Below are 27,825 nucleotides of genomic sequence, written 5' to 3' on the forward strand. Positions count from 1 at the left end.
AGTCCAGTGATCATCATGATAAGGTCTACATAAAGTACAACTTCTGTTAGCCTACATTGAACTATATATCAAATGAGGATTTCACAGTGAATACTGAAAGAATAGACATATTGAATGCATATTCAAGTTTTCAATCTGTAAATGAAAAGTATCAAAGAGTTTTAGTGAGCCATTTTTTTTTCTTGATGCCATTGGTTTCTTTGTCAATATCAACACATAGAAATATATTATTGAACATTACAAAACAATAGAATGGCACAAATACTAAAAAAACTCATCTTGTAATAACATTATATATATCTCATTATTCAGCCCGTATACAGAAGGAGTTGTATAAGTACAGCGTATAAGAATTAGCATTGGTTCCGTACCTCCTTATTCTTGTACAGGGAGTTGATGATTAGCTTCATCATCCTGTTAACTTCTGCCTGGAATGCATGTTTCTCAGCCTTTTCACGAAGCTCTTTCATCTGGGCCACATTCAAACCATCTAATTGTATAGCTTCTTCCTCTCTGAAAAATATAGAAGTTTACAACGTATTAATTTGTGATAAAAGAACGCATGGACATGTACACTATATTGGCGGTACTAATCATTGAATTACATATTTCCCCCAAGCTGAAAGAAACTTTTTTTTCAGTGTGAGGTTCAAATTACCCAGAAATTGAAATGATTGTCAGAACAATTAAACACGATACAAGAATATTCTATTCGACCAAAATCAGTAGGCACTGAAAATATCAGCTATAAAATAACTGGTTGTGTGTGAACATATGGAAACCAGCCAGACAACGCATAATGAAAAACAAGAAATTCTTTTTAAATTGGTGACAAAGCCATATAGCTTAGATATGAGAAAACTGTCCGGGTATTATGGTGAAATATTGTCCTCTCCGATACGTCTACATTTCATATCATCAGTTTGTCTCAGGGGAGACAGGAATCAAATGCTACAGAACAAAAACACAGGAGTATCGGAACAAGTGGGACCATACAGTATTCTGTGAAAGAAGAGCCTTGGAACAAGTAGGACCATATGGTATTCTATAATAGAGGAGTATCGGGACAAGTAGGACCATACAGTATTCTGTGAAAGAAGAGCCTTGGAACAAGTAGGACCATATGGTATTCTATAATAGAGGAGTATCGGAAAAAGTAGGACCATATAGTATTCTATAATAGAGGAGTATCGGAACAAGTAGGACCATGATAGAGGAGTATCGGAACAAGTAGGATGATGGCCACTCGATTCATGAGAGTTGCATCACATGCATATCTTGCAGCTGAGGACAGATTTTAAAACACAGGAAAAGCGCGTCGCGATGCGAACGCGATGACCCATTTTTTCATTTCCTTCCCTTTTGAAAATCATTGACTGTAATACCAAAAAATAATTGCTTTGTATTTATCTGTATTTTTCTATATCTCTTTAAGAGGAATTAAAGAATGAATGAATGAATGAATGAATCAACACTGAGTCATTAAGTTTTCAATAACAAATTTGTGAAATCCATTTATGTGGCAGGGAATGATAAAAGAGAAAGTACGGTAAAATGTGTGGGGGAGAACCACTTTTATCGAAAATTAATATTGATGACAACCAGCCTTAATTGCTTCATCATACTTTTTTGTATGAAAATATAAATAATTTGCTATGTTAATTTACATGAACATAAATGTAATTAAACCTGAATTGAAGTTGTACACACATTCATCATTTTTATTCCAACATTCCAAAACCACTTATCCTAAAGTTATACCCCCTCTCCAGTAACATATATAGTGGTGTGCGCGGACACAGTATGGTGTGAACAGACTTACAACATCAAATTGACAAACACCACACTGGTATTTATGGTTTCTGTAGCTAAAGCTATGTAACAATTTAATCAATAATATGTCTACCATGGGATTACATATGAAAGCATAGAAATACGTTTAGAGTGGGAGAGAGTTGTCTTCGTTGGTGGAGTTATATGTGCATTCTAATTTAAATGCTACTGATGAAATAAACAACATCTTTTACATCCATCAGACAGCTTATTGTATCTTGTCTAGAAACCATGGGAACACTGACAGGCTTCAAAGTTCTATTTTTGTTTTCGTCATTTTTGTTCCTCTTACCAGGTATACGTAACTCTACATGAAATGAGCCAACCTAGTTTATGTAAGATTTTTACTCTGATTTGACTTGAGTCAACCTAGTTTATGTAAGATTTGTACTCTGATTTGACTTAATTAAGTTTATATTTGATAAAAATTTGAAAATATGCATGTATGACGGCTTTTGTGCTCTACAGTCAGTCAGATTCATATGAAAAATTGTTTGATCGTTGACCTTGGCTTTAACACAAGTCAGGGTCATTCAGTAGAACAATTTTAAAGATTCTTTTACTACTCTACTGCTTAGTAAGATATAGTTTTAACATGGACACACTTCAATGTTCTAGCTATATAAGTTTTGTGACAAAAGGTAATTGATGACAGTCTGTGACGTCGACCTTGACAACTGAATAGGACAAGGTCGTTAATTTGGAGCAACTGATACTAGCCATTCACCTCAGCAAGTCAAAGTGAACATACTATGGTCCAAGACTAAGAAATGATTGGATAATAATGATGACAAATTAACAAATGTCATTGTATAATTGGTGTATTGATGCACCCCTCCACCTCCAGGGGGCGCTGAACAGTGGTATATTCCCCTATATCTCCACCACACATGTTGACCGAAGCTCCACAACAGCTTACTGTGTACACACTGCAGTGGTATTGGGGAGTACACATACAAATTGTGCAGCACCTGTGGCCAAACATGGAGAGGCATCAAGTTACAATACACACACAAACAGTCTGATGTACTAGGTAGGTGTGTGCCTGGTGTATGGGTGGTAGGAGGGGTGTTTCTATACAGAACATCCCAGACACAGTGTTGATGTTTACACCGTGCTTTCTAAAAATACTCCAGTCTTTAAAACAAAAATAATTTGGTTAAGAAGGAATTACATAGAGCAGACAAATGTGAAGGTCAGCTGTTCCTTCAATCAAAGTGTCTGAAGGTCACACAGTGTTTGTATTAGACTAGGAACCAAGTGTCTGAAGGCCATACAATGTTTGTATTATACCAGGAACCAAGTGTCTGAAGGTCATACAATGTTTGTATTAGACTAGGAGCCAAGTGTCTGAAGGTCATACAGTGTTTAGACTAGGAACCAAGTGTCTGAAGGTCATACAGTGTTTGTATTAGACTAGGAACCAAGTGTCTGAAGGTCATACAATGTTTGTATTAGACTAGGAACCAAATGTCTGAAGGTCATACAGTGTTTGTATTAGACCAGGAACCAAGTGTCTGAAGGTCATACAGTGTTTAGACTAGGAACCAAGTGTCTGAAGGTCATACAATGTTTGTATTAGACTAGGAACCAAGTGTCTGAAGGTCATACAGTGTTTGTATTAGACCAGGAACCAAGTGTCTGAAGGTCATACAGTGTTTAGACTAGGAACCAAGTGTCTGAAGGTCATACAGTGTTTGTATTAGACTAGGAGCCAAGTGTCTGAAGGTCAATACAATGTTTGTATTAGACTAGGAACCAAGTGTCTGAAGGTCACACAGTGTTTGTATTAGACTAGGAACCAAGTGTCTGAAGGTCATACAGTGTTTGTATTAGACTAGGAACCAAGTGTCTGAAGGTCATACAGTATTTGTATTAGACTAGGAACCAAATGTCTGAAGGTCATACAGTGACAGTGTTTGTATTAGACTAGGAACCAAATGTCTGAAGGTCATACAGTGTTTGTATTAGACTATAGGAACCAAGTGTCTGAAGGTCATACAGTGTTTAGACTAGGAACCAAGTGTCTGAAGGTCATACAGTGTTTAGACTAGGAACCAAGTGTCTGAAGGTCATACAATGTTTGTATTAGACTAGGAACCAAATGTCTGAAGGTCATACAATGTTTGTATTAGACTAGGAACCAAGTGTCTGAAGGTCATACAGTGTTTGTATTAGACTATCTAGATCTAGGAACCAAGTGTCTGAAGGTCAATAGAGTGTAAGAAGGTCCATGTTTGTATAAAGAAATCACCAAAATGCAGTTCCTTATTAGCTAATCAGAAATAATTGGAGCTGAGAGGATAACCTATTATTGTGGCTGATGGAATGCCAATGTTGATTTGGCTGGAGCAGGTAACAACCAGATACATCCTCTATCATTCACATGTGAACCAAATCTATAAATAGACAAGGTAAACATTATCTTGCCATATCAAAGTCAGTCTTAGGATCAGAATCATGCAGATGCTTGCATGCATTATACATAGAATGTATTCTTTAATTCATTAGCCATACAAACACATGCTGGACTTAGATCCTTGGATACCCATTGTAAATTCAGTGTATAGTACTACACCAAAATGACAGTATAAGAGTCGGATGTCGAGAAGTAAATGTACTGTTAAATACACTCTCAGCTGATGACAGACGAGGTTGTTATATAGATTTCTGTTGAGAAACTAATGACTTACACATGTGTTATTCCACAGAGAGTTGTCAATCTACTGTTTACAGTTGTAGTGCGAGGGCTTTATGGGTTTTCCTTCAGTTTGAATATAGCCATACATAAGTACCTAGAGCCATTTTCTTCATTAAGTTCGCGTTCTAAACATCAATAAACACCTACCTAATTGTCACTTCAAAATCCCACAACAGTTAACGTTCCAGTTAGTAATGTTGCCTCCAGTACTGATATTATTTTACCTAAACTCTATATGTAAGTACATGTGCAGTCAAACTTTGTTATCTAAAACTCGAAAGATTCAGTTCAAACAGTAAATATTCTATACTCAGGACAAGTTTTTTCGTGAACCCTTTGTCTATGACTTTGAGATAATGAGGTTGGACTGTTTATTCTTAGTTTGTTTTGAAGATACTGTAGAATGAATCAAAGTTTGAATATTAAAATTCAAATTTTATTTAAATTCGTGTTTATTCTCTTAATTGTCCGAGCTGTTCTTCTTTAGTATCGCAAATTATCAGACGGAAATGTGATCAAGATATATTCTTTTGTTCTGTGTCGACTTGCCTTTAATGAACTACACATTTTACGACTCTCCTACATACGTCATTCGGAAATTGTTATTAATCTTGGAGGAAAGAAAAACCATGTTCCACCCCCAACAGGATGATAAATGTTTAGATTCCATGTGTTTCTAAGAATACAATTTGCTAATGGTGGTTTCCATGGATAATATTATTAGTTTTCCTTTTGCATTTAATCTCCTATGTATATTCCTTCAGGGTTTTTTACTCGACAAGTTTATATGCCTGGCAGTAGCTTCTGTTGCTTTCAACACATAATTTATATATATACATGTATATAAATCCATGGTTAAAATTTCTAACAAGTTGTTGCACTAAAGGTGCATGTTTCTCGGTTAAATATACTGTAATGAATATTCATGAGATAAAATTAATTGCTGTTTCTCTCAAGGAATATAAACACTAAATAGTTATAAAGTAAATAAAACATGTACATTTTATCTGTGATATTCCTTATGGATAAAATGTGTGCTTGTTGGCATATTTGAATTTAAAATATGCAGAAAAGTTTTAAGGATATGTAATTAATTTTGGATGATATATTTTGTAGGCACACATGATAAGTGATAATGCCACCATCTCATCCTAGCTTTAGTGACAGATAAGGAGGGTCCTTTGAGATCAGTCGGAGACTGAGGGCGTTGAGATCAATTTTCTGAATTATAGGAAAATATATTCTTAAAACAGTTTCAAACCCACACAGAAAGTCCAGGTATAAGTTCTTGTCCAGATTTTTTTCAGTTGTGCTTAAGCTACATGAGCCCCAGTCTGCAAATGGGATCTACATTGCGGTACCTGTAAAATGATTTACCAAAGAAACAGGTGGTAGACGGATGTCTAAATGATGTGAACCCCCTCTCCATCTCCAGCCTGTAGTTCTCAATTTCATAACTAACCATTACGGCTGTTATTTGTTTTTACATACAATGGACATTTAATTAACAGGCTATGCCAATCTTATTCAGCTTTTACCAGCAAATCAGCTGTGATGCTTTTCCTGTCTTTGCTCTAGCAAATTTTTTGAGTATCTTATTTTCTGAATCAAGTAAGATTTTTAGTGGACTTAATGTAGAAGAAGTCATGCAGGTTTCAAGGAGATTTAGTTTGATATGAATGATAAGTGCTTCAAGGGCAGCGTCATAATTTTCAAAAGTAACAATCCGTTGGCATAAAATATTGGAAAAAATTTGCCTGAAAATAAAATATAAATATACAATAGCAATTTCCACTGGAAGACAAAATCAACTGGCCTTTATAGTTATATATATGCTAGCGACCCTGCCCCCAGTTTCATCAATAATTCAATATTCCTTAAGGGATTTCCATAACTTAACATTTTCCATAGAAGATTTTTTTTAAAAAGCATTACAGAATTCAAGGAATGCTCTTTTACTAAGATCCCCCCCCCCCCCCACCTTAAATCCAATAACACTTTCCTATATGGAAGTTTGAAGTTATAAGGAATTATTTATGTTTACCAGGTTTGGTTAATGCCCACTACCAACCCCTCACACACCTACTGGGGAGAGGATTCTGTTCCGATCTCAGTGTATTAAGACTTTGGAGCAATGCCTGGCAGAACCCTGGCCATTTGATTCTATGTACTAACATTACTACCGTTTTCAATAAATAGAACAGAAGGTGTTGATGTTACAGGGATTCCTGGAGATATGTCGTACAATTGTATATAAATACAGCAATTTGCCTACAATAACCCATAGCAGGGCTATAGTACCATGTAATTTAAACTATATTATGAGCAGTGGGTGTCCATCATTCAACTGCTGAAATTAGGCGTTGGTTTATTAGAACAGTCCATTATCCATTCCATAATTACCACAGAATTCCTTCCTCTGGTGAAATTGTTCCCCATGACGTGTGTAAAGAGAAAATAGAAAAGTAACAAGCGGACTACAATATCAGAGATCCCGACAGCACACACACCCAAACATTTATACGTCCTGAACCATTCCTAAGGGCAAAGGGCAGAGGAGCTCTCCTCCTTTAGAAACCACAACCAAGCATAAGGCTAAAGGCTAATTGAATTCTTGCAATTGTGTTTCAGAGTTTTTTTTATCGTACACAATATAATCGACTTCAATAGTTATAAACCTGTGTGGTAAATTCTACCTATGGAAGTCTGTTAGTTGTTTTTGGAACATCTAGGATCAAAATTGTAAGCCTTCTTTTATAAAGCACTTCTTATATTTTAAAGGTTATGGACGACACATGTTATATTCCAAGTTTTAAGATAGAATACACTTTAATGTACTCTATATTATGACACCAATATTCATAATAATTTTAAAGCTACGTATACACTAATGAAAACTTGAAAATTCTAAAAATACACTGTATCTTCTGCTCATAATAGGGTAGCACTTCAGAAATGGCATAAAATTGTTGAAATAAGAAAAAAGACATAATTCAAACTAAAACTTTTCTCAGCATTTACCTTTTAACAACTTCATCGTCGGTTCTGGAGCCGTCACGACTCTTTCCAACACTTTCTTCAATAGTTACATCATCTTCACCGTCTTCCTGGGCCGCACATAGCCCTGCAAGATCAAAATAAATAATATTTAATAAATAAACAAACAGTATATATGTAATGGTCTTTATAAAAGGTATTAACATCATCACATGTAACAGGTGTCCGTACTGTAAACTTGTCTTCAATGAATTAGATTCAAATTCAACAGCTCAATTGTATACAATTCCATATCTCAATGAATTGGATTCAAATTCAACAGCTCAATTGTATACAATTCCATATCTCAATGAATTGGATTTAAATTCAACAGCTCAATTGTATACAATTCCATATCTCAATGAATTGGGATTCAAATTCAACAGCTCAATTGTATACAATTCCATATCTCAATGAATTGGATTCAAATTCAACAGCTCAATTGTATACAATTCCATATCTCAATGAATTGGATTTAAATTCAACAGCTCAATTGTATACAATTCCATATCTCAATGAATTGGGATTCAAATTCAACAGCTCAATTGTATACAATTCCATATCTCAATGAATTGGATTCAAATTCAACAGCTCAATTGTATACAATTCCATATCTCAATGAATTGGATTTAAATTCAACAGCTCAATTGTATACAATTCCATATCTCAATGAATTGGGATTCAAATTCAACAGCTCAATTGTATACAATTCCATATCTCAATGAATTGGATTTAAATTCAACAGCTCAATTGTATACAATTCCATATCTCAATGAATTGGATTCAAATTCAACAGCTCAATTGCACAATTCCATATCTTCATGTTTTCAGATATGTGTGCTAGATCTCGAGCGCATATAAATCAAATGGCTGTGCATGTGCTTCCAATATATAGGTTGACTAAAATATATATTGGTACTTGGCAAATGTGTGTTTTCAATATTTTTATTCGTGTATATAAATGTCCAAATTAGTGTGCACTCCCTTTAATTACTGACAATAAACAATAGGAATGCATATGGAGGATCAATTGCCATGGAAATCAAGGTAAATTGACCTACGTTAATTACAATGATTAATTGATTACAACCTTCAAATTAATTGAATGGTTTCTTTATATATTCCTAAACAACAACAAATTAAATCTACTTCATTATCAATATTAAATGAAGCTGGTGATAAGACAGATATTGTTATCTGAAACTTTATATTATAATAACATAATTTGTATTCAGAGATTACAAAATCAGCCACGACAAGACCGGACCAGATTGGAACCTTCTAACTCTAGACAGATTTCCTAACCAAGCAACCTTGTGATTGGCAATGAACCATGACTACATGGAAACACTACTTCCCCAATCAAGCAAAATCTACTCAGAACCAAAATTTACTCAAAATTATTATGCTATATATATATATCTACTTCCTTAAGTAATTTAGAACCAGATGTAAGAACAAAGATATATGAATCCAAGAACTTTCGTCTATACAGAAAAAGGCGGATAATCAAACCAATTACTGTCGTTAAAATATATCATTGTCATCTTTGCTACACCTATATAGTATATACGTACACAGCTTTCTACATAGAGAAAATATATATTACAACATTTTCAAGATTTATGATTTTCATTTAAGAGAGGTAGTAGAAGAATTATGTGGTGATTTTGGCTAAATGTGATCACACCATATGAACTGAAGTTATATTTACCTCCAGGAAAAAACAGGATGCATATAAATTGTATACACAGACAGCACTGACAGGACACATACATCATAAAAATGCCAAGGGATGAATTTTCTTACACTCTCTGATTTAGTTATTACAGAAAATGTTATCTCAGGATATTGAAGCTGTATACACTCCATCAACACAATTAGATAATATATACAGGTCCAAAATTAATTTTGTTAACAAATGCACAATTATTAAGCCTGAATCCATGAGCACCACCATAAGGATTCCTTCTGTGTGATGAACTTTGAGACATTTGGTGCGAGGTGAATTTATAAATAGACCCAGCTCTCTGTTTACACAGATAATATACTGCATTGCAAATTATTATATTTCCAGCATTCAGTTTGACAAAATAACATCTAACAAAGATTTTGTCCCGACCTTAATTGATATTGAATACATCACCATTTTTTTTAGTTAGAAAACAAGATAATTGAGAAATACAGTATCTTAAGCCACAGATCATTACTAGAAAACACTGCCAAGCTAAAATGGATCCTAAACTCTATAGATACAAAAAATAACTTCCATCAGGGACTTGTTGACTTCTTACATGTGACATTGCACGACATCTCTTAACGACAATTTGTGGAAGCACCATATACTGATATAGCCATATACAATATCTGTAACACAATATTCTATATATAGAAATCTACAAAACTCAACCTTGGGTATTTTCCTGTCCTTCAACATATAACCTAGCTGTAAAGCTTCTGTTATGTTGATAAACGTCACTGGCCTTTGCCACAATGCTGCCAGCAACAATGGTAGTTTTCATTTTTTCTTTCCTGTCAGTTTTTTTTAATTTCCTGTACACTTAACTACAGATGCAACAATGGCCTATGAAACATACTATACCAACATATATATAAATATATGTATGTACATTAATATTGCTTTAAAACATCAATCACATAACATGGATATGATAATGGCGTCAGATTCCTGTCATAGGAAGTAGGGAGAATCCTCAGGTGTTACTGTATCTAAGAAATGGTTCAGGTGTGAGGATCTCGAGGATCTCGCAGGATAAAATAATCTGACATGTACTTTGTACATCTGTAGCTATTTATCCTTCACATTCCCCTCGAGGATATATACCACAATGTACTGGGCACTTGTATATAACACATCACCAACATCTCTATACAGTGTACTACCCTTGAAAACCTTGGCAGGGTTCTACAATATGGCTCTTGATAATCTCTTACTTTCCAACAAACAGTAAAAAGCCCTGTAGGAAAACACATTGCCATCACAATATACTGGTGGGATTCGCTACAGGAGAACAACACAACACTGAATATATAAAAGAAATACATCAAATAGTAAGAAACAGCATGATCACCACTTCAATTAAGATCTGAGCTTATGAATCAAATACCTAAATACCTTCTAACAAATAGGGAGATTCTGTCTTCATCTCTTTACGCTGCTAATTGCGATATAGATAAAACAAGCTCAAACAATCCAATACATGCTTTTGTTGATTGCCATGGAATCAGGAATCGCATGGATTTAGATCGAGAAGGAATACGAAAGGAGAGTGATGATTCAGATTAAACTTGTTAATGAATGATAAAAGAATGGAGAAAACACAGGAAAATATAAAGAATATTACATCCCAAACCTGATAATAGGGTTTACATTCAATACATCATACGTAAATTCATAGAATCTTCTGTCTGGCTAATCATCACATGACCTATATATTCCCTAAGTAATGAGACATAAGGAATGACTACATTGGACCGTCATCTGATCCATTATCTGCTTTAATCTTGACACGATCTTCCCACTAGAAAGACTTTTATATGTTTGTGTCAATGCCAAAGTACCGAGTGGCAATGTTCTCAGAGGTGCATATTCTACAGAAAAGGAAAACAGTTAGTATTACTATGTACAAGAAACATTAATGTAATACAATGTACCTGCAGTTACAATGTATTACAATGTACCTGCAGTTACAATGTATTACAATGTACCAATGTATCACAATGTACCTATAAAATATATGCATGACACTGTACTAGTTACATTGTAATACATAATACAAAATGTATGTTCCAGATACAATGTATTATTACAATGTATGATGATCATGACTGCCAGATACCATGAATTACAATGCACCACCAGATACAGCAAGGGATATATACTGTATATATATATACATGTACTGCTGATTTTCATCAACACTTTTGACCAAGTAGACAATTATTGCAGGATCTTGTTGTAGTTATTGTAGCCTATAATTAGAGCATTCAATATTTTCTAGCCCAATTCGAAAGAAAGAAAGAAGTTTAGAATTGTTTACCATTCTATCAATAGCTATGGTTATTAAATGATGAGACATTAGGAAGGAAAATGTTGCTTAAGAAGATTAGAAAAGAAAATATATGCTATGGGGAAGTAGGCAGAAGAAATCCCCTCTTATGAGTTATCATTGATGTTTTAGGTTTACACAACCAGTTTATGAATGTGCTGGCAGTTTTTGACTGTGGCTGATGTATGCCAAGCATTTAGGTAATGGACTACACCATGCATGGAAGACTGAGGAGAGAGAGGCTGAACAGCCAGACAGGTGGGCCAACTCTATTAGTGCTGGACATGTCGAACAATATCTGACAGGGCATTCAACAGAATGATATACCCCGATCTGACGGCATCTGATGGCAGATCATTATAGGCACGAAGTCCTACCTGTAGATATAGACCTAGACCAGCAAGCACATGATATATAATATCAGAAGTGGTCTAGATGTAGATCAATCTTAGTACAGTGGTACTGTACAGTGGTACTGATGGTATGATCCCTATATCTACAGACCTCAGTACTGTATATAATTAACACCAGCTGTGAGAACCACTTACTGTCAACATCAGGTAGTTTACTGACCCAGACAGTGGACCCTTCAACCCCCTTCTACACCTGTTCACTTAGACTGGCCACTATCCCCCAAGATTTTTTGCTAGAATTAATATTGCTCCACTAAATTCTAATACTAGATTATCTCCCCCTAGTTTGACAACTAAGGCAGTATGTGTAGGTGGGGCTAGCCATTTCTCTAATTATACATTATATTATTATAATGAAAATGTAACCTACATACAGATTTAAAAAGTAAAAATTTATATCATTAATATTACACTTCAGCTTGAATTAGGCAGATATATATAACCACCTTCATTAGCTCTAACTGTCACTTTAGGCAATAAATGAATTTGCTTATTCTTGGTAATTGGGGAAATGGAATTTTACACTAAACTTTATGTGAAAAAAAATAATGAGTGACTATAATTACATCCAAAATGTATTAAAGCATAAATATTGTATATATAGGTCTTTTATCTTGTAGGTACATGTTGATGATGAAGATCAGATGTTTGGGCTACAAGAATTATCAATCTAGTGATTATATATATAGCTAGTGAATCACGGTTTGACAGATATATATATGTACACCATCCACAACACCAGACTGTATTCATATACTCCACAAGACCACAACAACGCATTAGCAGAAATGAAACTAACGTCAAGAAACTTAAGATAATAGACAGAAACTGAAGGCACCCACAATAACCAATACCACATACATAGCTTGGTTTCCTTTATTACACAAAATGACAATTTGAACATTTGTCTGGAGAGCATTAGCAATAAGCATGATAATTTATTCCACAGCTAATGAGTTGTTTTTTTTTAAGATTCTGTTTTTCAGATTTAAGATTTTTAGTGTATCGTTTTATTCCTTATATATATAGCACTGGAAGTATCCATTAAGTGGTTATATACACTACACAAGTAATTTGTAAACAACTGCAGGCTCCCCAAGTATGTATATCTGAACTCCATAGGTAGGTAATGGTGCCAACTTTCTTTCAGAAAGATGCAGTTTTACTATACAAAATCAGCGGAAGTTTTCAATGATTCAATTTCATACACCTTTTTTATGCACCTGACAGATATCTACTTCAATATTTCATCACATGATTTTTGTTCAGATAATCAGTTACATGCAGAATTACGTAACATTGTAGACTCTCCATGTTCTACAACTATGATTTGGTTTGGCAGAAGCTCCACGTGTGCATTTGTGAATTAGATATCTATAGCCTTTGGCAACATGGACATCATAGGAGTTTTGAGGCTTTGACATCTCTGTTGATTAGCAATTACTCTTTAGAAAAGGCTTGGAGTGACACTGCATGTCGTGCACACATGGAAAAATGCAGCCAATTTAATACCAAAGCATGCATTAATTAATTATCTTTTGAAATGAAGTTTAAAAATCATAATTCTCATCATATCAGGAATTTGTTGTTGGTATCAGTATCCATAACTACCTACTCTAGATGTGTATAACAGGTGGTTTGTCTGGCAGTCTTGGTGAAAGGCGAGTGTCATACCTACTTTGCCACCCATAACCCCTAAATCATAGTAAAATACCAATATAATAAAGGGTATATCTATTTAAGAATCCCATTAATTATTTTTGTGTATGTTTTATGATTTGTTTAACGAGATGATCAAACACCAAGACCATTAATTAGTCTATATCTACTGAGTATAAGATAGATATATATATATACATGTATATGTCTATAAACTACATAGAAAAAAGAACCTCGTAAGTACTGTTGACAAGCTGGGTGTTTTAACTAGAGAACCGTCCTCACCAGTAACTACACTCGTCCTGATCCAGAGGACTGCCAGTATTTACAGTGTACTGTTTACATAAACACCTCCGTTAATTGTCTCTTTGACAACAATGATGTGTCGGAGTGAACACGTGTACGAAAGGAAAAAACCTAACCATACCAACATCTTTATCCGATTATATAGCGTTCGTACAGTACCTCGGAACACATAAATCTTCTCTCTTAATATTACTGCTGATCACAGTAGATACACAAAAACAATGCACCTGTTATAATGATACACAATCCATCATATATCAAACATATACTGTGTTACATGACAAAGCCTGTCCTTTAATCTTTTCCCTTGACCTGAATTTGTCTTAGCATGTTGTGGAGTTCGCCACCTAAAATAAGTATATGCTATATTTGTCATGACCAAAGCTTAAATCATGTAATTAAAATATTTCAAGGGAGACAACTTGTGGCAGGGCGATGATCAAAAACAATAAAAAATTAGTCAAAAAGAAGAAGAAATAAAACCGATCATAGATGACAATGTTGAAAAGGCAATTATCGGAAATACCAAAGTGTTTGTAAAGCTTTAGATTTTATGTATTTTTGCAATTTTACCAAATCAAGAAGTAGTTAATATCTTATATTTTACTTGCATATTTTGGTTGGTTGTTTTCAAGCGATTTAGGAGAGAGATCGAAATATATTAACGACCCTTAAATGTTTTGTTTGTGTTCAGCTTTAAAAATACTGATAACAAAGGCTAAGACATGTAATAAATGTACATAAATTTTCTATAAAGGGGCAATTATGTGCTTAATTCAGAAAACCGAGTGTAATTGATGGAGTTTTTGATTATCGATTCTGAAAGTGAAACAGACTCCCATCACTCCAGAACACGAATTGAAAAACCAGTGTCAGTAAATACTGTATAGAATGCATTGGCTAGCAATCTCACCAATACCATGGAGACAACAATCTGTGTTTTTTGCTGGGTTTATCGCTCCAAGAACAACCAGGACCATTAAAATACTGACTGAGCAGTCATGGTCAGCAACAAATTATAGGAGGCAGGGTAACTATCCAATACAATACGTGGACAACATTTAATGAAGATAAAAATTGTATTTATATTTTATGGAGGAGTTGCTTTGTCATGACACTGTAGGCTATTGGATGGTTTATAGTATCCAATGAATTTCCAGCATCATTGAAACATAAAGCCATTGCGAGCTTACAAACTTTGTTAGATGTGTAACAAAATGAATTGAAAAAGGAAAATATGGTCAGAAATATTAAAATCACTCCAAATAAATGTATTAAAATGAATTTCTGTAGTAAACAATGTCCAATGTTGTTTAATTTAGTTGATTTCTGTGAAATCCATTCTTAACCCATCCATTATAACCAGGAAGACCCCCCCCCCCCCCCCCCCCCCCCATATAGTGTCTTCAAATTATCTTTTCAAATTAACTCTTATTCCTTGTGTTCCTGTTACTGTTTCCAAATGGGAAATGGATTGCGATGAGGGTGGGGCGGGGGAGGAGTCAAATGTACAACGTACAAATTGCAGAGCCAGATCCAAGATTTTGGTAAGTGGGGTTCAACTTTTGGCAATTCTTCCTGAAAACTTCAGCATATATGTACACAAATACTTATATCAATGTTGTATTCCAAGTTTAAAAGTGGGAGGGGCGTTGAATCCAACATGTCCTTCACAGCATCCATCAACACAAATTATGTTGATTTGTGATGTTCACAATTTGCTACAAACTAGCGAAATAAACGGTGTTAACACGGACCCATCATATGGGCTTCGTGTGCACACATCTTCAGACTACAAACGTGAAGCCAACGTGAGCTATTTTCAGACACTACTGAACCTGGGCTGGGGGTGCCCTTGTAACTTTTTTGAACGACAACTCATCGATAGTTTCTTGACAGACAACAAGACATAGGTGAACAACATTTCTCGAAAGATTATTTAGCAAATATAGTTAATAATTCAAAGAAACTTTTGCGTGAAACAAGTTTTTCAAAATCTAGAAAACGTAAAAATGAGTGCCACATGCAAACGCCGGTTGGTGGCGTGGAGAGGGGGGGTGGGTGGGCGAGAGCAATGAATGTCATAAAATGCACACAATTTTATCTTACCCGACATCAAAATAAGTCCCAAGACACCTATATACAGTAATTTCCACCTCATCTTCCTCCCGTCGGTGCAACCCTCGACACTGGTACAATAATGCAGAAAAAGAGAAATCCTAACTGTCAAAACATGTGTTGATTGACGTTACAGCCTGGCAAGGCACACCGTTCAGAGGGGATTCCCTTTCCCTTGTATCAACCAATGAAATAGCACCACGATCTGTAACTGGGCCAATCGCACACTAACAAGTACAAACCGACGTCTCTCAACTTGGCTTATGTTGATTGGTGGGATTTCCTGCATTCCTGTTATACCGTTTCAGGGCCTTTTCTGTTTCCGTTTCTGTCGCTTATGTAGTCGTAAATAATATTTTTACCGGAAGTACGGTTAGTTTACATGGAGATGTCACTCAACAAGATCTCACGCACTTTATTGTCAGTAATGTGATCATCTGGATTCTTTTCAGCTATGCCAACAGGTAAGTCTTAACAATAGTATCAAGATAATATACGGATGCAGTGGTTGAATCCTTTGTATTGAATTTTAGTCAAGTGTTAGCACAGAACGACCCCGTTATTTGTAGGTAACCATCGGAGAAAATCAATTTTATCACCCTGGCTATCGGAGGCATCACTTGTCGTGGGTTGTCTCTACTGACCAATGGAGATGGGGAGACTGACACGTTTGCTTTTATGTCACATTTCGAAGTAAGACGTACTGTCATTTGTTACAGTTGTCTGAGTTGACACTTCTGTCGCTGTCAAACACATTGTCAACAGTGAAGTTCTGTTGAAAGAAAAAGTGTTACAATATATAGGTGATGAACACCTACAAAGTAGTGAAGTAAGTACATCATTTTGGAACTTGGTTTTAAGGAGGAGGGGATAGGGGAGGTGAAACTTTTCGGTCAGCATTTAGGTTAACGTTGTTGGTCCTTTTACTAAATCAAAATAAAATAAAGATATGTTGAATGCTGTCAGCAAATTTTAGATCACAATACAATAAATATTTCTGTGATTTGTTAAATGATGTTTTAAGTATTAAACAAAAACACTTTTGAAGTTTCTTATATTTGTTAGATATCTCTTTAAAATTATCTAGACTTTTACATTTTTGTGAATAAAACAACAATTAACTTTATGTTTACATTGTGCATCACTGAAATAAGATTATGCTAACAGGCCATGCAAAATCACTTCAGGTTATTTGCAGGGCCTAAAAGATATGATATCTTTTTTTCTTTTGTGTCTTGTCGAAATCAGACTAAATAGGATTTACCTTGATAATACTGTAGTATCGATCAGGTTTTGTAGTCTTTGAGTACAACATGATGAACAATCATCAATTGGTCAGTGATATCAAGGAATTAAAAAAGTACATGTAAAATATGATTTTATCATTAATAATCAACACCATACACCTCATATCAGATTCATCAAAAATGATTAGCTGTAACTCTAAAATATGTCATAAATAATATAACATCAGTATATCATAATATCATTAGAGTTTAATTTAGAATAATAAATCTCTATCATTTATTACTCACTGCCTGGGGGCCAAGATTTGTCTTTAATAACAATCCAAAGAGTAGTTTGAGAATATCTTACAATTAATAATCAACAAAAATTGAACAAAAATCAGTTTATTAAAGGACAATACTGCATAAAGTATGAAAATAAAACAATAGAAAGCAACAGGACCTTTAAAAAGAAAAATCTCATTATTTTAGCTGTATGTCCGATTTCCAAAATAAGACAACTTAAAGCAGTATGCATTGTATTAGTTGATAGAGCTAGACTAGAAACAGGATTTCATTTCATTGTTGGGAAAGTGTCAAAATCTAGTCAATATAGTTTTCTGGAAAATATAGAATAATTAATCAGAAACGATTCAATAATCCTTAATTTTTGACCTTTGGTGAGGTCATCATCGTGGTATACTGACATGATAGAATCAAATATTAACTGATGCCTGAGGTCAATATTTTATATTCTGGCAGGTCAATATTATTTCAACATATTGACCAAATCAAAGGTCCTTAATTTTTGTATCAGATAGGCAAGGATGGAATGGCATCATATTTATCATGATAAGAGGAAATTTACTCTGGTGCTTTCATTGTGATGTCAAGATAATTATGATGTCAGAAATGCAATATTCTGAAAATAGAAACACCAGGTTAATATTACAAAGAGATATTGTTGCATGGAATATGTGGTACCAGATACTTAAAAAAAATACATTTTTAATGAGTGTTACAAACTTGGTTTTTAGAGAAAATATAATTTTTCAAGTGGATAGTAAAGATTTCCCTAAAGTAGTCATAGAATGCTTTGTTGGGTTTATTACCCCATGAACAGCCAGGGACATTTTGAGGCGAGGGTCTCCTTGTAGTAGCTGGTGGCTACCTCACGGAACATCATACAGGAGGCCCGAAACATGCCATTCAGAGCAATTAGGGTAAAGTGTCTTGCCAAAGGACCGATCCATTTCTCAGATTCCTGACAAACACACTAGTACTGCCATGGGTAGGGACCATCGAACCAAGCACCTCATTTCACTTGAGGTTACGTAACCTAACACTAACTGATTGAGCAATCATAGTTCCAGATGTTTCATTATTTTCACTGTAGTGGTTCACAACATAAATGATAAAGTAATTTTAGTACCATTTAACCATATTTAGATATACAAATAAATAATCAATGTTTCATTGTCTATTATTGGTTAAACAAGAATTCTATTAAAGAAGTGTTGACACAAAGTATTGCGTGACATTACATCCCATTCATTAACCTATACCAATAAAAGATGTTCGATAATATTGATGGTTCATCGTACAACAAAGACTCAAAATAGTCTAACACCATTTGTTTGTCTTTCAATAAAGAACAGACAAGGGATTGTTTGCCTTACTGAACATTTAACATGACCAGGGGGGTAACGTGTGGTATGTTTATACTCCGGTATATAACACAACAGACAGAACTTATCAACAGATATTGTCTACTTAGTATTGACTAGACACCATATTCTACTCACAAAACTAGCCTGCAAGGATGCACTTCAAATCTATATACGATTGTTGTTTGTTTGTTTAGGTATTTAATGTTACAATTGCACATTTCTTAAAATCATAAAAATGATTTTTGGGACGACGATATTTGAGTCATTGAAATTTCCGAACTTTCCTGTGGGACTTTATCAAATTCATTTATTAAAATTTTTAGATACCCACTATATCTCTTATTATTGGGACACATCATTGATTACTTGGAAAGGTGTTCTGAGCTCACCTAAAACAATTCTTCAAAAATTACAGAGAGCTCTATAATAAAAGCTATTTTTCATGTTCTCATTTGAACTTTGAAAACAATGCAACCATATTGAGGTCTACCAACAGGGTTAATTCTATTTGTAAAATATTCAATTCAAAAGTCTGCTTCATGATGATATTGTAATTTTTGGATTTTAGCAACATTATGCTCTTAGTTCAACATCTGGATTATTTTCCCAATAAAGTGTTTTATGTTTCCTTTTGAACTGTATCAATTAAAACATAGATCCCAGCTGTTTTAATAGGTTCATCAATTAATGTCTTTTTATATAAAATGTAATGTTGAATGTGCCGTGTACATTTTTTAATTTGTTATTAAGTTTAGAATTTGTGACTTGAGATTGCCTAACTTGGGTTTTACAACTGATAGAGATTGGCCGACACTTTGCTGATATGAACAATGTAGGATTTCAGAGCATGAAATTATGTGATGGCTGAATGGATGTACATAATTATGATGGTAATTTATTATAATTTGTATGTCTAAATCTAATCAATAATTAATTGATTGATCCTTGAATAAACATAAATATTGGAATGAAAATGTTTCATCCAGAAAATCTTCAACCATGCATTAAATTGCTCCTGTCTGGCTACTTGTGTTTTTAGATAACTTTGATTTGATTTTTGTTTTCTTTTAACTATCCGAGACTCATTACTCCTTAAGTATAATACATTTCTAAAGTGGAACTTTATTATATAATCATAAAATAGAAACACAAACTTCCTGTTCGATAACAATGCTATTGCTTTCTGTCAGTGTAATGAAATAAACAAAAACAAACATGTTCACTGTACACTAATACATGTATAATAATACAATTATATTATTGATCAGTATATTAGTATATAAATCCGGATTGTCTTTTTCACCATTTCCCGGTTGACTTGTTATTTAATATAGAATTTAAGGCATATCCTAACAGCTTAGCTTTAAAGGATCAGTGAACTGAGTTTTTGTTTATTTGTGTATTGGGTGAGTAGGAGTTTTACCTCTCCTCGCAACAGCTAAGCCAGATCACAGGAAGACGGATTTAGTGAGTGACTGTACATAAACACTAATTCAGATAAACTCATAAAGACTACCTCTCTATAATGGACACTTGTCCAAATAAACCCCATAAAGACTACCTCTCTATTATGGACACTTGTCCAAATAAACCCCATAAAGACTACCTCTCTATAATGGACACTTTTCCAAATAAACCCCATAAAAACTGCCTCTTACAATGGACCACTGTCCAAGTGAACCCCCATAACGACTACCTCTGTACAATGGACACCTGTCCAAATAAACCCCATAAAGACTACCTCTGTCTACCTAAGCCTGACATGATGGTTACCTCTGTATTATGAACACCTGCCTTCCATAAAAAGAACTTATTTTCAATATGATGCAAAGAATCTACCTGATAATTAGATTTTGATTCCCTATAATGCTCTTAAATCCACTTTGACCCCATCCTGTTCTCTCCGAAGTTGAGACTTCTTATTACCTGAAACATTTCTAACCCAATAATTTGATTTTCAAACCAAACTTTGTTTGAAAAATCATGGATCACCTTGGATTCCTGGAATTTTTTAAGAGAATTATGGCGTAGTTTTCCATTTCTTAATGAAGAGGTCATCGTTTTGTCAGTATATACATGAGGTTACATAGTAATACAGCAGAATTTTAAACTCAAAATAAATTCAATGAAAAATATATCAAGGCTGATAGTCAGGTTATACTGAACTACAAATCTCTATTATAGGATAATTTTGAGCTTTTTATTATTTTCTATTTGAACTTTCAGTTGTGTGTTCAGATCAGAAGTACCATATCATTGAAGGGGTTTAAAACATTATAACTGAAATAAACTAACATACTTAAAATGACCATTAGTTTTTTAAGGCCCTCAGGGGTTGAATTTAACATATTTCATACAGCTGATAGGTTTATTTTTGGGTCTGGAGTTTTGTGTTAGAACTTGTCTCTGTACATACATACATGTATGTATATAAACTGGGATAAAAAGTATGATTAAGTTCACTCACAAACAAAATGTCTCCGAAATGTAGATCAATCAGAAGGTGTGAGGCCTGGGTTGACAATAAACAATGAAATTTCGCACACTTGAGTGAGTCAACACTCTGCTTTGATCTCCTAGCTAAGTGTAAGTGTTCAATAGAAAGTAGAACTCATATCTTGACTGTTTACACTGAAACACTTGAATAGATTTCATGAAATTTAAAAAGTGCATTTCACTTCTTGTATATTTTTGCCTTTGTATAGTGTCAATTTAAACTTGCTAATAACCAACAGAAATCCAATTCAATAATCTTAAAACTGAACATATCCATAGACTTGGAAAAAATAATGAATTCTGAAGACTGTAGTTATGAGGTAATTGTTTGACAATAAACCCACGCCTGGTAATATGTCGCCCATGTCTATTTCAGTTGAAATGCAAACTTGTTACTATTTCATTAGTTCAGCAGTATCACCATCCCTTACTTTACATTGTAATCAAACTGTATGTGTTAGTCCAGTGATAAATACTGCATGGTTAGATTTTATATATAAAAAAAAAAAATAAAATTACAGAGCAAAGAAAGTGACAGCGTTTATTGATAATATTTTTGTAAATCTGTCTCCTGGCCATTCAATAATGGAAAAAGGATGACATATTTATAGATATAATATGGCCTGGGCTAGATGTACAATATTCTACGTGTAAAAATGGTGTGGATCAATCTCCTCAGCCAATCACCTCTCAACACATCAGTCGACATATAAGTACATGTAGCTATGGTATGTGGCAGTGTCAATATAAGATGTAATGAAGGTATTGTGTATTTTGAAAAATTGTCATATACATGTATTAATAATTCATAGTGCAATGTGTATAGTAGTTGTTTGACAGAAGAGAGTTTGGGCCTTTGGGGATAGTGTACATGTATTTGGGTAAATTGAGGAAGGTTAGGAAGAGGGGGAGATATAGGGGGAGATGGAGAGTTTATATATAATGTATTTATGTTATTATATCATATTTATATATATAGTCTGTTTTTAACTCAAAGAATGTGATATGTTATATGTTACAATATTTCAAACAGTATCAAGATAATAATGAAGAATTTTAAAACGATGTTTTTAAATCAAAGTATATGTGATATGTTATATGCAACAATATTTCAAACAGTATCAAAATAATAATGAAGAATTTTAAAATGAAATTTAAATCAGAATGTTACATAACTTGATGAGATGCAGTTGCCTACTAATATTATTTTCGAAAATTACACATTTTCTTTCATTATCGTAATTTATACTTGGTAAATTTAACTTCTTTCTCAGCCAGATACTGTATATAAAAAGTAGTAAAATTTTATAAAAAAAAATCAACTCAAGTGTTAAAATGAAGTGCTTTACCACTAAACATTTCCCTAGACTAATTTGAGTTACCTTTGATGTTATCACGACTTGTGTTATACAACTTAAACAATCAATATCTCGTGTGAGACAGGTAAACACTAATTACAGGTAATAGCTCACTATAACAATAGGGTTCCTGTCAACCTCTTTGACGGCTCCATCAAAGGTCCACATCAGCGGCCATTATTGGAATATTTTCGAGTAACGACTTATTAGTTATAGTACAGTTTGACTGTACATAAATTTATACCGTTATAAATATCATGGAGGAAGTTTCTGCGGGTTCTGTTGTTGTAAAGTTTATTGTTTTGACAGGAAATAACTTCAGTATATTTACGAACAAGAAGTTGTCTGTAAATATAAGTCAGGAACTGCACAAATGCACCTACAGGTACTGATCTTATCCTAGCTGAAAATACAAAAAAAAAAAAATCGTAAATATCTTAAATGACCACATTTATCCTGTAATTAGCCCAGGGGCCAGGGGCCAACATATAAACATAATTGCAGGCCAATTACATTTGTTGGGATTCTCACTGAACTGCAATAGATACGGGTGGGGTTGTTAATAAGCATGGGCAGATTGCTGGAGCGATACGGTAACTTATGGAGAGATATAAGAATTCTATATTTTGATAACACAAAGAAGGGTTCTATTTGATGAAATACAATAACATAAATACCATACTACTCATTATATGGTCACACCATATCTCTGTTCATTCATTTGTCAATGTCAAGATCATGGCAAGAGGTCAAAGGTGAGTGGCATAAATAAGGATGTCTTAACTCAAGATCAATAGTTTGTGATACAACTCTAAAGTTTCAAGGTCAAAAGTGTGGGGTATAACTCTTTCAGGTTTAAGGTCATTAGTGTGGGGTACAACTCTTTCAGGTTCAAGGTCAAAAGTGTGGGGTACAACTCTTTCAGGTTCAAGGTTAATAGTGTGGGGTACAACTCTTTTAGGTTCAAGGTCAATAATGTGGGATACAATTCTTAAAGGTTCAAGGCCACTAGTGTGGGGTACAACTCTTTCATGTTCAAGGCCAGTAATGTGGGGTACAATTCTTAAAGGTTCAAGATCAATAATGTGGGGTACAACTTTTTTAGGTTCAAGGTCAATAATGTGGGATACAATTCTTAAATGTTCAAGATCAATAATGTGGGGTACAACTCTTTCATGTTCAAGGCCAGTAATGTGGGGTACAATTCTTAATGGTTCAAGGTCAATAATGTGGGGTGCAATTCTTAAAGGTTCAAGTTCAATAATGTAGGGTACAACTCTTTTAGGTTCAAGGTCAATAATGTGGGGATACAATTCTTAAAGGTTCAATGTCATTAGTGTGGGGTACAATTCTTAAAGGTTCAAGATCAATTAGTGTGGGGTACAACTCTTTTAGGTGCAAGGTCAATAATGTTGGGTACAATTCTTAAAGGTTCAAGGTCATTATTGTGCGGTGCAGCTAGCCCTTAAAGTTTCAAGGTCTGAATGAAGTGTCAGTACTTAAATGATCATGGTTGTAAACTTGTGTGAACAACAAATAATGGTATGAAAGCATGATGATCTAAAATATTGAAATGAAAATTGATACTTTTTGATTTTGTAACCTTAGCCTACTCCCTTCTGTTGACTGTCAATATTTTTAATTTTAGATTTAAAGGAATTACATTAACAAATTAAATGGTTTTCAAATTGTAGGGGAAAATGTTTGTGATGTTATATAACTGATTTTCATGGTGGTATGAAAAAGTGATTAATGAGTGTAGGGTTTAAATTTCCTCCATTATGTGTGACCACCCATCGATATCTGGAGAAAGTGTAATACACATTTGGAATTGCTGACAATATTGCTAGAATTATATTTAAGAAGATTTCTATAGACATTACTGAGTAGATTATCTGTTGTATATTACCTACACATCTGATATCCCCTGTCGATCACTGTACAAGTGTTTTATACACCAGTATTGTTATGAGGTGTGAGGGGTGGTACAATAAATCACCCGGGTTACAGTGTGGCGGGTTACAGCGTGGCGTAGGTACAGTTGAGTCAGTTGTCACCTATATCAATGCTATACAAATACAACAGGATTGATATCTGTGACTAGCGAGGTCTGAGTTACCAACTTGTCTGATTTCACCGGGGCCACATAATATTGGCTATATCAATCATGACAAGCTCAAATTGTGAAAAATGCTGGAACCACTGGATATTCGATTACATTCGGTCAGATTTCAAATTTCAGAATTAATTTTAGAAGGCCGAAATGATGAAGATAATGTCTTCACATAGAATTACACAACCTGGATGTAGCTCCTTTTTTGTGTTTTCATTGAAAGTTTGAAGGAAAAAAGATGATTTTTGAGGAAATTATAAATCTGACTGTATAAATGATTCTCCATTGCGGTTTTTTTTTCAATTAAGATGTAAAGTTTTTTTTATTTTTGTTTGTACTGGGTACTTTCATTTTTACAGCAAATTACTGAAAATTGAAACATCTTTAAAATTATAACATTTAAAGGACCTGTAGGAACTGAAGCACCAGAATTCGTTTTTGAGGGCAGCAAATTTTTGGTCTTCATTACACTGGAAATTACTGTTGGAAGATCTTAAAAATGACAACTGAAAAGCTACAAAATTGTTACTGTGCTAAGGTATCAAAAGTAATCAGTAATATTATAAAAGTTATTAAATATGACACAATTAAAAAAAAAATCCTTACTCAACCTGACCATTAATCAAACCTTTTTTTTATTATTAATTTAAGGATTCATTTTAACCAAAAATGAAATTTTAAAATTAAAAAATGACCAAAGATATCGAAAAATGTTTTTAATTACAGGTTTCCTTGTCCATCAGGCTTGGTCTTAGAATTAATATCGCAAATATTTAGTTAATATACTTCGTACATGTGGACATTGGTCGATTAGAAAGTATGTTTGCTGGGTAAAGTTGAAATGGCTATAGATACAGTTATAATATATACGACGTACATTCTATGTTAAACTGTCCATAGGAGGAAGTACCGATACACTGTGTCTCGTCAGACAACACACATTTTCGTGTATCTAGGGTTTAAGTTTGTTAATTTATAGGATCATACTGGAGATTTAAACGTATCGCGAACATCAGGCGGAGATATTCCGAAGCTCTTTTGTGTTTGTACTCAAGATAGGCATGTTTCTCTAAAAGGTAACCTTGTGTTTGAGTTGACGGGCTTGATAAACTACTACAAAATGATGTATGGGGCTGTGTACGATTTTAAATCTGGTTTAAAGGATTTAAAAGGAAGGTTATCTATACATTGGTAAGTAGGATTTTTGTAATAATAGTCGGTCCTTTCCTTTAACATATGTTCGGAGCTGAAGTGAGGCTGAAATACCAGATGGTGACGTTTTGATTTTGGTTTAATCATCATGGAATATGTTCCTGTGAAGTGTTTGTCTGTTTTGATTCGGAGATTTGCTTTGGTATGTTTATGTTCAAAAGTCCATTTTCTGTATAGATTCTATTATAATATACAGGTCAATCTAATTAAAATCAGATCTCTCATTACACTACATTATGGAGTAGATCATTTGTACTATCTTTATATAAAAAAATTGATTTGATATCAAAATATTTCAAGTGTCACCAATCATTGCTGATATTAAGGAATTAGTTTGTTAGAGAAAATTGCTTTTCTAGTACTTTACAAGTTGTACTACAAAAAGATCATATATAACTTGTATTATATGGGAAAACATTTAACAATTAAATATACATGTGATACATTTAGAATTAGTTGGACCTGTTTATGAATGATATTATTGTTATCCATTTCAGATTGACAGATGGACTGGCTGAAAGGATTGGGCAGGACATTGGTCAAGCTAGAGCCTGAGTGACCAGGGTGTGAAGGAGTATTACATCACAATGGTCCAGTTGGATAATCTCCTAGATGAGGAGGACGGTGTGGCTCCCGTGGCACCACCTCAAAAATACTCCCTCCGAAACTCCATAAAGCCTTTCATCTGCTCCACGCCGGATGATTTCACAGAAGAACGTGAATTTTTAAGTCAGAAAATATTTCCACAAGTTAACGAATTATGTATGATGCGTGGATGCCGATTTTCTCCGGTGGATATTCCGTGGGGAATGCAGGACGATCAGCTGGCCACTGGTCATCTTCTGAGGTTAAATCTAGAATACATCTGTAAGTGTTCGCCGTATTTTCTGTGCCTGCTGGGCGAGCGATACGGCCCATATAGACCTGTTGACTCGCCATCACTGCCAAAGAGGGTCACCCAACTCCCTGAATATGCAACTTCTCTTGATCGTAATTATCTCGTGGCAGCTTCAGCTGGGTACCAGTGGGTACTCCAGGAACATCAGCAGAACAATAGTCTTACTGAACTAGAAATCATCCATGCCACATTTCTCAACGATTGTGACTATGGCCATTTTTATTTTCGTCAGCCTGAACACCTGGACAAAAAATTTGGACATTTGTCAGACGAAGCACGACAGAAAGTCAGCAAACCTTACCTCCCCATCAATGAATATGCTGATCTTAATATCAGGGATTTAAAGCAGAGAATTGTTAACAAAGGACTTCCCGTGAAATATTTTAAACTGGTAGAGGAATTAGGTGTTCATGTCATGAAGGATTGGACCAAAGTGATCGATCTAGTTTACCCTCCGTTGGAATATCCCGTAACAACGCTTGGTAAGTCGTATTAAAGATTTTACATAAATTCTATAACTACTTATAGTCAGTAGAGAGACGTACAGTCCGATTAGCATATCAACACCGTGAGTTAGCAGGTACTTCACAGAATCCTTAGTGTAGAGATCTCGATCCAACCCTGCTATGTAATATAATATTTATACAAAAAAGATCTGGTCACCGTGAGTTAGGAGACTACTTCACAGAATCCTTAGTGTAGAGATCTAGATCCAA

General features: G+C 34.3%; 2 protein-coding genes across 4 annotated transcripts in view; one reads left to right on the plus strand and one right to left on the minus strand.

Moving 5' to 3' along the window:
* The window catches only part of LOC117330581, a 46,926-nt gene extending 30,571 nt beyond the window's left edge, over nucleotides 1–16,355 (minus strand). The window contains 3 exon segments of the mRNA XM_033888993.1: nucleotides 372–513; nucleotides 7,556–7,658; nucleotides 16,128–16,355. Coding sequence (XP_033744884.1) covers nucleotides 372–513; nucleotides 7,556–7,658; nucleotides 16,128–16,179 — 297 coding nt within the window. The 5' untranslated portion in view covers nucleotides 16,180–16,355.
* Nucleotides 16,356–16,493: 138 nt separating this feature from the next.
* The window catches only part of LOC117330580, an 80,251-nt gene continuing 68,919 nt past the window's right edge, over nucleotides 16,494–27,825 (plus strand). For all 3 annotated transcript variants that reach the window (XM_033888989.1, XM_033888992.1, XM_033888991.1), the window contains exons 1-2: nucleotides 16,494–16,600; nucleotides 26,709–27,591. In XM_033888989.1, coding sequence (XP_033744880.1) covers nucleotides 26,799–27,591 — 793 coding nt within the window. In that variant the 5' untranslated portion in view covers nucleotides 16,494–16,600; nucleotides 26,709–26,798. The remainder of the gene's footprint in view (nucleotides 16,601–26,708; nucleotides 27,592–27,825) is intronic.

Source organism: Pecten maximus, chromosome 7 (assembly GCF_902652985.1).
Source record: "Pecten maximus chromosome 7, xPecMax1.1, whole genome shotgun sequence".
NCBI lineage: Eukaryota > Metazoa > Mollusca > Bivalvia > Pectinida > Pectinidae > Pecten > Pecten maximus.